The following is a 13,177-nucleotide window of genomic DNA, read 5'->3' as shown; positions in this document are numbered from 1 at the left end:
AGTTAAGAGCCCAAATGCAACATAGAGAACACCAAGAATTCAGGCTGTTGGATGAGTTAATTAACGCTTCGCTGTGAAACCGGCTGCGGCGCCACTTTCAAGTGAAGCTGTCCAAGAAGAGCAGGAAAAACCTTCCGGCGCATTGGTTGAGCTTTGTGTTCAAAGCAACAAAGACGAGTTGCAGTAAAACCAGCAGCTGCAGAGCGTCGCACCAACAGTCATTAACTTGATGGGGCTTTGAGAGAATCCTGCATGGTTTACTGCCTTAAAGACAACATGTAGAAAAGGAAAACATACTACCAGAGGAATTATAAACAAATCCAACTGTGTGAGTGTGTTTCTGTTGGAGGCGTACAGGATTTATAGACTTGTGTAGGTATGTGAATTAAGAGTCTGGCACCGCAATATCGGGCTTTTCTTACACATAACTGGAGGCAAAAAACTAAATAAAAACAAGGTGTGGTATAGCAGAATGGAATAGACAATAAATGGGATTTGTGAGACCTAAGATTGCAAGAATTTAGCAAGATCCCTATCTGTCCCTTAAATAAGACGGAGCACAATTTCCTTATACAGTCATGGCGCTAGAAAAACAGCCTCATTTATTTCTAATTTATTTCTATCTATATTTCAACAACAGCCTAATACTCTTAAATACAGTTAAATTGTCTTATATTAAGCAAAGACAACTGCCAACAGGGGAAGTAACATTTTATTAAAACTGGCAAAATAGTCAGTCACTTAACGAAAAGTAAGATTCATTTCCTTCAATCAAGACTCTTTTTTGCAGTTTTGTGTTTGTGGGGTTCGTACTGAGCTGAGCAGCTGGCAGATATGTGTCATGTTGATGTCTTTTCATTTTCTCTGTCATATCTTCAACTTTTCTTTGGTTCGGGGTTCATCGAGCACAAGGGGAACGCTTTATGAGCAGATCCATTGAACCGAACGATGGAGGAAACACTGCGGCCAGCGTTTTCTACTGCACGCCAAGATATGCGTGGGTTTTACAGCTAGGAATATCTGCTGATATTGCCCTCTAAGGAGTTTGTTTTTCTTTCCGAGATGAGCCACAGGAAAAAAAACAAACAACTTAAACAGTGTCTTTTGGTTGTGTGGGAAAGTTTACTATGCAGGCGACGACTGCTTCACCGGCTAGAGTCCTGGATTTGCAGGCTTAACGCCCATTTCCTGCAAGCAGTACGGCTTCGTTTGACACAGTACGCTACACAATCATTGTGTTTCCATCATCAGAAGTTTCAAACTGTGCCAAAGGAGCAAGGAGTTACTCAGACAAACAACGGTTCATGTGCCAACCAATCAAAAGACACATTTCCGACTGAATTGTGCCCCTGCCGTTTGGAAGTTAAGCCTTTCTGAGTAAAAGTGGGTGCAGAGCTACACGCGAGGGGCCGAGGATTAAAATGTGACGGCTGGAAAATGAACTTGACATGGCAACTTTAAGTACTGGAGAGTAATAGATTGAAGAACAGGCGCTGCATGCATGAGGAGGTTAACCTTTTCAGCCCGTCGGCGAAGAAGAATGTTCACCGCTCTCTGCACACGCACACACACACACAACATGGCACAAATGGTCAAATGAAATATGCAAACAAGGACACACAGGATTTTTAGACGCATGTGATTTTTTGTATTTGAAAAAAAAAAGAGATGAGAGGAAATTCAACAGAACAATAAAGATGCACCACAATCACAGTGAGTGAAAATGCAAAAAGTAAACAAACGGCTGAAAAAGAAGGATTTCTGTGTTTTCTTTCAGGCCACGTGGGACATGTCGAGTCATTCGCAATGATCCAAGTCTAAACTGATTACATCTCAAAGTAAAAGTACCTTGAATGGAAAACATTTAATAAATGACAAAGCCAACAAACAGGCTTTTCTACTTTACTGGTTGATTTGTCTCTCAGTTTTTCTTCTAAAGCTTGATTTTTAAAGAAATTGGACAACAGCATTCAATAAATTATTTGCCGCCTTGACAAGTCTGATCTTGAAAGCAGATGATCAGGGTGCATTACTCTATGTGATCCATTACATGCTAACAAAATGAATCATTCATCTCCCGTGGCCAGGCAGCTGGCATTGCTTTTGAGGTTCACTTTCTAGTCGATATTTAAACCCAATAAGACTTTAAGAAATTAAGCTGAACACGCACGCACGCACGCACGCACGCACGCACGCACGCACGCACGCACGCACGCACGCACGCACGCACGCACGCACGCACGCACGCACGCACGCACGCACGCACGCACGCACGCACGCACGCACGCACGCACGCACGCACGCACACATACCTTGAACTCGTAGGACTCCTCTATGATCACTTCCAGCTGTGTGTGTTCGCCCAGACTCGGACAGCCCATCTTGGCCACCTCTTCCTCCTCTGCTCCCACTAAAGGCTTGTTCTCGTTGGAGTCACCTGTGTTGCCATGGGAACAAACACTTACATCAGTGAATGTGTTCAGGTCTGCGCTCAGGCTGTCATTGAGGGTCAGGTCATCTATTACTGAAATGTTTAATTACAGTTATTTTTGCCATTAAATACAAATGCATGCAGCATGTGTATCATAATGCAACAGGTGGAGATGCTCCATCATCATATTCACCTGGCATTTGATTTGAAAATAATGATGAAAATGTGAATAAGATAACAAGATTAAAGACATCATCGGCTGATTAAAATTTCTAGTCTTATTGTTGTAGTTCAATCAGCAGAAAGGTTCAAAAGTCAGTGTAAGTTTCATTTGACTGAATATTTGATCAGTTTCCGAAGCGTCACCTAGCTGTCACGGTCTTCTCTCCCAGCATCAGTAAAAACCATCCAAAGTAATTTTGCCATCCCAGTTGATTCTTGAGTTGATTCTTGAGACAACAGTGTTTCGCTTTACGCCATTAAGTAACGCGATGGACCTTCAAAAACGGCAGAACTAAGAATCGAGGAAGTAATTACACACTAGAAATAATTGAAATCCTTGTTAAAAACACACCTTTTTGCACTTTCCTATAACTTCATCATGATAACATGGCTATATATTACCTATATATATATAAATCCTCTTTTAGAACAACAGTTATGATGATTTTGTCAAATGAAATGCACAACATATTGTTTTTTTAATTTATGTTTTATTATACAGGTGTATCATCTAAGAATGTTTGTCCTCACAATTTCAGTAGATGATGTTTACTCTGTTTTTATGCTTTTTTTTTTTTTTTATAATATACAGTACAGACCAAAAGTTTGGACACACTTCACCATTTGTTTGAATGAGAAGGTGAGTCCAAACTTTTGGTCTGTACTATATATTTGCCTATTTTATTGTTGATTTGGGGATTTTTTATTTGCTTTAGCTTATACAGCCCTTTGCTCAACTGAGGTTGTTTTAAATGTAGTATAGCAATACACTTGACTTGATAAAATGAGAGCATGACAGTGCAAAAGACCAAATAAAACTGAATCTTAGAGAGCGTTCTGAAAAGAGTTTAACCTCCACGCCTGTAGGGGGACCCGCTCAGCTGAAGTTCTCTTTAAAACAGTTAGATGGCCACGCAGCAGGAAGTTTTGGGGAAAAACCGCAACATTAAAATATGCAACTAACACTTTTTGTGTGTCTTAAATGTAGAAAGAGCTGTGATATATAAGATTAAAATGAAAGCAGATATTATGTTGCTGTTTTCACCCTTATTGTTTCATTATCAATATCCATCCATCAACTATCTATAGCCACTTATTCATGAGTACCTGCTGGAGCCTATCCCAGTCCACCTATCGATCTCCTAAAATGCTAAGAAAATAATATTCTTCCCTCAGACACCGCAGGTGAGTCATCCAAACAAACAACTGGGTGTGATTTGACTGTCAAGCTGCGGTCCCGGGGACCTTTTTGTATTCTCGTCAGAAGAAATCTTGTGATCTGACAGCTTCCACACACCAGCTGCAGCCAGGAAAAGGTATCTTTCACTTTCCTGATGGTTCTTAATTGGGCCACAGCAGAGATGTCATGTCAGCAAACGCAGGAGATCTGGTGTTAGAGAGTAAAGTGTCCATTCCTAATCGTCAAATGGACACTCCGAGCTGTCAAGCATATTTTTGTTGGAACAAAACTGAGCGCCCTCGTGGAAGTGTGGGCCTTCACTCACTTGTCACAATCACTCTTTGAACCTTTATCAGCGTTGGGCTGCTGTAATTATAAAAACGCAGCATGTTACAGTAAGTGTGTGGCTGAGCGTGAGCAGATGTCAGTCGTTCTGCTCTTCGGCTGTGTTATAAAACCAATTATATTTCTCTGCAATGAAACCCGCCGCAGGCTGTTGCCTCTCCGTGTCAGCGGCGCCACTGCGCTCCACCGCGAGGATCTGTTGGTGTGTTGAGAGGGCGGTTTCAGTCCCTGCCTGCGGTTTGCATAATTTGGCTAATCACTCCATGAGAGTCAACCACTATTATTCACAATTACAACCTGGAGAGAGTTTCCTTGTTGAGTTCAACATCTATGTTGTTAGAGTCACCTATAACAAAGAGATGAGCCTTGAACCTTATCTCAGACATGCTAGCATAAGTTACCGTCCTCATTAATGGCTAAGTGAAGCCTCTAAAAGCTCCTGATTTGTTGCTCTAAACACTTTGGGCGTGGATCTTTCAGTAACTCAAGATTTGATTCGACTCTCGACTTCTTGGGGAGTGAAGATTTATGATTCAAGATGATTTTTGTTTCATTTAAGGTGGATCGTGTAAGAAAGTGTGGAGATTACTCGAAAAAACAGTGTATATAAAATCTATTATTTGATGAAATTCAACATTAATTCCACATATTTAGTATAAATAATAAAATCCTGTATAAATTGACGGGTCTTCTGACATCTTTGAAAGTTTCATACAAAAGGAAAAAATATATAAAGTCGATACAATTTTCCGGCTAAAGCCAACTGCCTAATTATTGAGCTAAAATCCCAAACGTAAAGTGGCAAGTGTGCACAAATAACACTTTTGAACTGTGAAACTGTGATTATTCAAATCACTCAACAGTAGTTATCACATTTCTTTGTGTGAAGAACTACTTTTCTGCAGAAATAGAAGCTGATCGATATGGTCAGGAATATGAGGCTTCACTGTGCTGTCACTGCATCACCTGCAGGGGAGAATACTCTCTGCAGCAAGGCTAGTGCCGGGGACACAGAGACAGCGTTTACAGTAGGTATTCTTGGGAATAGATGTGCAATTCATTTGCAGTCAGTCAGTACGTTTACATGCACTAGGAGAAATTCGAATTGTTGCCTTAATCCGACTGAAATCAAGCTTTAAAAGCTACGTTTACACCTTAGCCGGGCTGTAGCCGAACCGAACTGAAGCTCTGGAGATTATTAGAAATTTGATTCTTGAAAACCTTGAATTAATTCAGTATAGCTAAGGACATTTAGCATTTCAACACCCCCACAAAGTACAACTGATGGGTTTAATCAGACAACATTATGCAAGCCCAAATCTGACCTCGCTGCAGTCGAGGTCAGATTTGAGAACATCAACGGGTCAAACTGGGAATGCTGTTGTTCTTGTTAAACAGCAGCTGAATTAGCTGCATGCTAACCGACCTGCATCTGGCCTCATCAAACTACAATTTAATAAAATAATAATCTGGAGTCTTTTCTGTTGTGTAGAGATTAGATACGAATGTTACTGTACGCTGTTGGTTGTATTAAAGTTACAAAATACTGCAGTCAAGAAACAATTAAAGAAGAGAAAAGACTGAAACCAAGTCAAGCGAGCCAGAAAATGTGTCACCTTAATGAGACGTACTCAAGGGAAGCAGAACATTGCTCTCGTTTGTAAAATCTGTAAAAAATCCATTCCAACGGACGTTAAAAGAGAAATGAACCCTTGGCCTCGATTACTTAGCTGTCTGAGCACTGCAGATAGTCTTTTTAATTTCTAGCTTTGTTTTCTTCCTTCAGGTTCTCAAGAATATGAAATGTCATTCACGTTTAGTATTTTTGCATTTTTTTAGGTCTCTGAACTCAAAATCTGTGGCCTGAAAAATATGAAATATGAAAGCTCTCTGGTTATCTGTAGCCTATACTGCATGTACTGCGTCTTCATCTTTGTAGGAATGAAACACAGAAAATACTAAATATAGTAGACATTTTTTCCTGCTCTGCCATTATCTGACATGCAAATACTGTCCAAGCCATCTCATCAGTGCTTCATCTCATCAGAGAAGAGATGAGGGCTTCTGGTGATCAATAGGTCTCAGCCTGTTTCTAAGCGACATGTGCACACTTTCTGAAACACTTAAATACTTATTCACTTTTAACTCTGCCAGTCTGTCCTTTGTTCCCTGAGGGAACACACACACACACACGCACACACACGCACACACACACACACACACACACACACACACACACACACACACACACACACACACACACACACACACACACACACACACACACACACACACACACACACACACACACACACACACACACACACACACACACACACACACACACACAGACCTAAACTCACCGTGTTTCTGTCCTATCTCCAACAGAACAGGCTCTCCCAGCTCAATGGTGAAGGTCTTGTTCTTCTCATACTCTTCATCATCAATAATTTTCACCTCAATGATCTTCCTGGAAAAAAAAGAGGGGAGGAAGATTCAAATCAATGAAGGTATTCCAAAAAATTACCCTCTAAGTTTTATGCGTTTCTCCATGGCGAGAATCCACTTGCAGCAATCGTGTCTGGAAGGAAGGATCAATAAAGATTGGGAGATTCTCACGCCGCTATCAGCATATCAAGCATCATGTAGGTGAAAACCGCTGCATGGTTTTGATCAGATCCAAAAATGTCTTTTTTTAAACCTTGAGTAAGAATTAGTGCAAATCTAAAAGCAAAGGGTGCATGGCTAAGTTGGCGTTCCTCTCATCGTGCTTGCAGAAGATGAGGAGCCAGCGGAAAGCTCATTGGAGCTCATTCTGACACGACACAGCAGGACACTATATCAATTTGCTAATCCCCCCCCTCCTAGTCCTTAAAATTTTAATTCAGTGAAATACTTCACAGCTAAGCCACTTTGGTGGTTCTTTCTAACGGAGGTAGCCACAGGCTAGACGTTGACACGATGAGACTCTGAGATACATGTGCAGAAATATGAGTTTAAAAAGAGAGAACAATAAAAAATGAAGGGAGTACAGTAGGTGTGGAGATTCAAAAATAGCTCTGTGCACGGTGGAGGCAGCATTTCATCAGACCGTGAGATTAAATTCAATCACTCATGCAAGAAAGGAAGCGGGCTTGGAGGGAGGATTGGTCGGGCACATCCTCGCTGAGATTCAGATTCTGATGTTGGTATGAAGAAAATAAACAAGATTGAATATCCCAAATGAGCAATCGCTCATATATAAATGCCAGTTGTGTCCAGTGATGAATTTCAGTGCCAGTACAGGAATTTCTTAGTTCTTTTTGTGGTGGAGGTGGATTGTAAATGTAGAACATGGACAACCTGCCACTTGGGGATTTGAAACCAACACACCTCCCCTTCATATTCTCCTACATCCCTGCAGTGTGTCTAAAGCCTAACTGAATGAATGTGTGAGGGGGAGATTTTGAATATTATGAATATCTTAAATATCACGTTGCATGTGTGTAAGTCTTTCAATAATTTTTTAATTTAAATTCTGATTCAATTTCATATAAATAGCATCCATTCGGCATCCTGGGCGCTTTCCAGAGACTATGAGCATGACCCTCGAGCAACTTTTAAAGTAACAGTGGCAAAGAAAAGCTCCGTTTTAAGAGGGAGGAAACCTTGAGCAGGACCTGGATCATAAGGCGGGACCTCCCTGCTGTGTCAAGGGAGAAAAGAGAAGGGATGCACCAAAGAGAGGAGGATGAACAGAAAAAGAGGCACACGCAGTACTCGAGTTGAGGGGGGATGAGGGGGGATGGCATCCCCCCCTTAAATAAAAACGGTCAAAATCATCCCCCCTGTAAAACTACCATCCCCCCTTTCCATCTTTTATGTCGTTTCATGCTATTTCAACATTTAGAGTCATCACCAGAAAAATAACACCAGAAAAATAACTTATTTGACAATTTTCATCAGTTTAAAGTACATTTTCACTTGAAATAAGTAAAAAAATCTGCCAGTGGGACAAGATTTATCTTCTTATTACAAGCAATAACATCTTGTTCCACTAGCAGATTTTTCTACTTATTTCAAGTGAAAATCTACTTGAAACAGGTTAAAATTTTTGTTTTTTCCAGTGATGAGTCTTGTTTTAAGTGTAATGAGATTGTTTTACTAAAATGAGACATTTTAACTAGAAATAAGACAAATATTCTTGTTAAGAGTTTTTGCAGTGATCCATTTTACTTATCCTGTGAAGGACAGAGGCATATTGATAAGTTCAGAAAACTGTTTTTTATTGTTGTGTTTTGATGTATTTGATGTAAGCCCAGTGGATATTTAAAACTTACAGAAGGCTGTATTTACAGTAACTGCTGCTATGTCATTCCTGCAGAATTTCTGCAGGTGTTTTGGTCACTGCTATTATTTGTATTATATTATATTATTTGTAATCAGCACAAATTATCTGTCCCCATATGATAAAATCCACCATCCCCCCTGATTTTTTTTTTACAACTCAAGTACTGGGCACACGTATATTGTAAACGGTACAAAAAGCAAAATATAGTACTGTAGATTATGTTGTTATATCCTGATTGATGCATGGTTAGTTTGGGTGCTGTCTTCACCTGATACACCCCCACTCAGCCAATAAACTGCACATTGGTTAACTTTTATTTAAAAGGAGTGATGAAGTCAGAGACATGACACTAAAGCTGTGACATATCCAGAGAGGATCTTGAAGGACGGCAGAGGACGTGGGACATTAATGTTTCTAACATTCGCTCTACAATTCTAACAGAGCCGCTCCAGCTGCTGAGACACTCAAACGTGTGTGTTGACATGTTTGCTGCGTTTAGCTCACCTGTCGCTGTTGTGGACATGTTCACTGGATGTACAAAAAAAGTCTCGAAGACATCTCTCCTGCTTATTTTTTTATAACTTTCTCCTGAAAAACTGCAGTGTTTCATCCATCTGTTATTTATAGCTGCTTCGTCCTGCTCAGGATCTCAGGGACACACCCCTGACAGGGCGCCAGTCCACAAAAAGGGCCAAATAAAGACAAACAACCACACACAAAAAAAACCTGACTTGGATAAAAAAAACCTGACTTGCATGAAAATCCCCCCAGGATCATCTCTGCCAGGACTTACACCAGCACCCTACAGTACGTGTAAGCGGCTTAAACTGTTAATGTAAACTATTGCCTTACAAATATGACATGGTATATGTAATGACTGAAGTGCAGTTCAGTACTTAGCTTAATCTAATCCAAACTTCAATCTGATCGCACTTGAATAAATACATGGATAAAAGATTTTTTTGCAGTGTACAGATCTTAAATGTGACATCAAAATTGAAGCATTACATGACATTTCTGCAAGGAGAACAAGAAAGAGAGAAAGAGAGCGTATTAACCTGCTAAAGGAGGCATTTTTGAAAAAGTGTTAACCATTTGACAAATAAAGCAAATTAAAGCAGTGGACGAAGAAAATGCTTTTATCTTCACAGTCAAATTATAGACACACCATTGCAGTTGATAAAGAATGTGCTGTGCAAAGATAAAAAACAAAAAAACTGCCTAATCAACAATTAAATGACATAACTGCTTGAGCACCTACAGGAATGTTTAAGTCACGAAAACATGTGACAGTTTTGGTGCTTCTGGGGAGATTTCTGTCCCCATCCGCCAAGCAGGAAGAACGAGAGCGTTCACTTCCACCTGGTTGTTTCATAATACGCTTCACTGTCAGACATGTTGACTCTAAAGCTGCAAATAGGCTTCAGCTGAACCAAGAGAAGCAGAAAGAGAGAGAGAGTTGGGATAGGCAAATAACAGGGAGGATGGAGAGAGGGGTGTGAAGAAGAGATGGAGGGCTGCAGAAGTGGAAGCACATTGTTTTCACTGGCGAGCCGTCAGCAGCAGCTATAATTAGCTGGATCTGAACTTCCAACATCACATAAGCCTCGGAGGGCGACTCTCCACGATGCCGGGGAAGACATTAAAAACTACTGCTTAGTCTGCAGATACATGCAGATGCAGAGGACAAGAAGGAAAAGGAAAGATCAGTCATGGTTTATATTTGACAGATGCTTACTTTCCCAGTCAGCTGCTTGTACAAGTACCTTAACTTAAATAAAGACCTGTTCCCACAAAAACATATCTTACAGGGCAGCAACTGAAACTAGGCCTGACTGTCAAACTTGATCGTTTCCCAAGCTGAAGCAAACAAAGTAGAGTGGTATACATGACTGACACTGGAGTGGATTTTTTATTTTTTCATTTTTTGTAGCCATTCCACAACTAAAAGCAGCAAAGCAAAAGTAAGAGGATTAGATTAAACGCTAGGTTTATCATCTCCAACATATGCTGCGAGCATTTGCATGAATGGCCAGATACAGCTGTTGCTGCACGCTGCTTTCAGACCCAAGGAGCATTTCTTTAGCCGACTACATTTGCTTTTTGAATTATTGGTGAGATTAAATACTTTCCCTGCTAGAAAATCATCTGCAGTATATTATTAGTGGATTTATGGAGAGTTTAGCAAGCCCTGCCACACGAAAGGTGAAAAAGGATAAAACATTACGTTAGGAGTAAAAAGAAAGAAGATGTGCACGCCAACAGCTGAAAAAATTATAGATCGGTCGTAACCATTATCATTTCTAGTCCTTTCTGAAGAACTCGACATGTTTAAACTCTGATTTTAAAGTATTGGGGTTCAGGACGGCACTCTGGGCCTGTTTTAGTACGTCACGGTAAAAAAGAGAACGAGCTGAAAGGGAGGGCATTTGACTTAACACTTAATTGTTGACTCAGCTGTGGTAGCGATGAGTTGCAGGTCGTGACCAAAAGAAGTGCCACATAGCAAAGACTGTGAGGCCCAAACATGGCCCACAACGGCAGAGTGCGGCTGTCTGGACTCATATCCACCATACACGGCCCAAATTAAGGTTTTATTCAGGCCCTTAGCACTTTCTATAAATCTGAGCTGGTGGGTCGGGACCAGTACTCGAGTTGAGGGGGGATGAGGGGGGATGGCATCCCCCCTGAAATAAAAACGGTCAAAATCATCCCCCCTGAAATAAAAACGGTCAAAATCATCCCCCCTGAAATAAAAACGGTCCAAATCATCCCCCCTGTAAAACTGCCATCCCCCCTTCCCAACCCTTATGTCATTTCATCAATGAATGTGGTTTTACTGCTATTTCAACATTTAGAGTCATCACCAGAAAAATAACACCAGAAAAATAACTTATTTGACAATTTTCACCTGTTTCAAGTACATTTTCACTTGAAATAAGTAGAAAAATCTGCCAATGGTACAAGACAATATCTTCCCATTACAAGCAATAAAATCTTGTTCCACATGCAGATTTTTCTACTTATTTTAAGTGAAAATCTACTTGAAACAGGTGAAAATTGTTGTTTTTTCCAGTGATGACTCTTGTTTTAAGTGTAATGAGATTTTTTTTTTACTAAAATGAGACATTTTAACTAAAAATAAGACAAATATTCTTGTTAAGATTTTGAGTTTTTGCAGTGATCCATTTTACTTATCCTGTGAAGGACAGAGTCATATTGATCAGTTCAGAAAACTGTTTTTTTATTGTTGTGTTTTGATGTATTTGATGTAAGCCCAGTGGATATTTAAAGCTTACAGAAGGCTGCATTTAACTGCTGCTATGTCATTCCTGCAGTATTTCTGCAGGTGTTTTGGTCAGTGCTATTATTTGTAATATATTATATTATTTGTAATCAGCACAAATTATCTGTCCCCATATGATAAAATCCACCATCCCCCCTGATTTTTTTTTACAACTCGAGTACTGGTCGGGACCCAAAACTTTCAGTCGGTTGCGCCTAAATCTAAATATTTTGCAACAACTTCCTGATTGTTGCACTCTTTAATTACATATATTTTACAGCGGAGCACCATCTGAGTCTGTAAAGTCTGTTCTTGAAATTATTTTATTGTTTTTTTTAATCAGTTTTACGCTTCGAGTTCGATTCAGTGCCTGGATATTTTCACTAGTACAGAGTTATACTTTATATTGTTGGGATGGTTCAGGTTATACTGCTATAGGCCTGCACTACCAGGGGACCTCCCATGATGCACCTCTCCTCACTCGGTTCTCTTCCACTCCAACTTTCTTAATGATGTGGTCCTTCTCCCCGGCAGGTGCTGCTGATCTGTTGTTGTTGTGCTCTCTCCTCTTTCCCGTCCTCTCAACCCCCCAACCCGTCGAGGCAGATAGCTGCCTTTCCTGAGTCTGGTTCTGCCCGAGGTTTCATCCTGTTAAAGTCTTTCCAGTCTTCTGGTGCTTGCTCAGGGCGGGGGATTGAATAAAAAAAAACAAGAAGTTTTGATGCAATCTGTTGGTCTCCTTAGCGAAGCAATAACAAATATTGTTATTTTATTGGCTTCGCATTCATTTGACTACTTTGGATTTAGTTGAACTGTATTGCTGAAGTGCCTTAGATAACAGTCTGAGGTTTAAACTGCTTTTCATCAAATTAATTTGATAGGGGGACAACTTCCCTTGATTTGGATCGGGGTTTGTCATTTCTTTGTGTGATGGTGGGTCCCGAAGCAGCAGCATAACCTTCCTATAAACCACGCTGAAGCCTTTCTTTGACCATTAAGCCTCAACACGGCCGTGCCACACGTGTCATAACCCCAGTTAAGCCTGGCTCATAAACTTTGAGGCAGATGCCCAGCTCCGCTATGAAGCATAAAAACTTATTACAAATCATTTCTTTGGATTGTATAGGGAGGAGGCAGGTGGCTTTTGGTCGAAGGTTCGGAGTCAGTCTCACTGCGTTTTATTGCTATCTGGAAAAAATGAATAAGCAACAGAGGCCTACTTTATGTTTTCCAAAAGTAGGAAATAACATGGCTGGCCACTGGATCGGAGATTTTTCTGGAAGTTTACCAGGAACCCCCATGTTCGACCAATCTGTGCTCATCTCCTGTCAAAGCACATAATCACTGCTGAAGTGCATTTAACCCCTTTACAGTCGGAGCAGC

General features: G+C 40.5%; 2 protein-coding genes across 3 annotated transcripts in view; one reads left to right on the top strand and one right to left on the bottom strand.

Moving 5' to 3' along the window:
- The window catches only part of cct7 (chaperonin containing TCP1, subunit 7 (eta)), a 418,707-nt gene that overhangs the window by 9,385 nt on the left and 396,145 nt on the right, over positions 1-13,177 (top strand). The gene's annotated exons all lie outside the window — the stretch shown is intronic.
- The window catches only part of slc8a4b (solute carrier family 8 member 4b), a 130,682-nt gene that overhangs the window by 12,479 nt on the left and 105,026 nt on the right, over positions 1-13,177 (bottom strand). Inside the window, exons 12-14 of one of the 2 annotated variants that reach the window (XM_061710840.1) lie at positions 6,542-6,648; positions 2,313-2,437; positions 1,516-1,554 (exon numbers count right to left, since the gene is read on the bottom strand). In XM_061710840.1, coding sequence (XP_061566824.1) covers positions 1,516-1,554; positions 2,313-2,437; positions 6,542-6,648 — 271 coding nt within the window. The remainder of the gene's footprint in view (positions 1-1,515; positions 1,555-2,312; positions 2,438-6,541; positions 6,649-13,177) is intronic. The other variant, XM_061710841.1, reaches the window with a different exon arrangement.

This window comes from Cololabis saira, chromosome 20, assembly GCF_033807715.1.
Source record: "Cololabis saira isolate AMF1-May2022 chromosome 20, fColSai1.1, whole genome shotgun sequence".
NCBI classification, from domain to species: Eukaryota; Metazoa; Chordata; class Actinopteri; order Beloniformes; family Belonidae; genus Cololabis; species Cololabis saira.
This window is presented reverse-complemented; position numbering and strand designations above follow the sequence as displayed.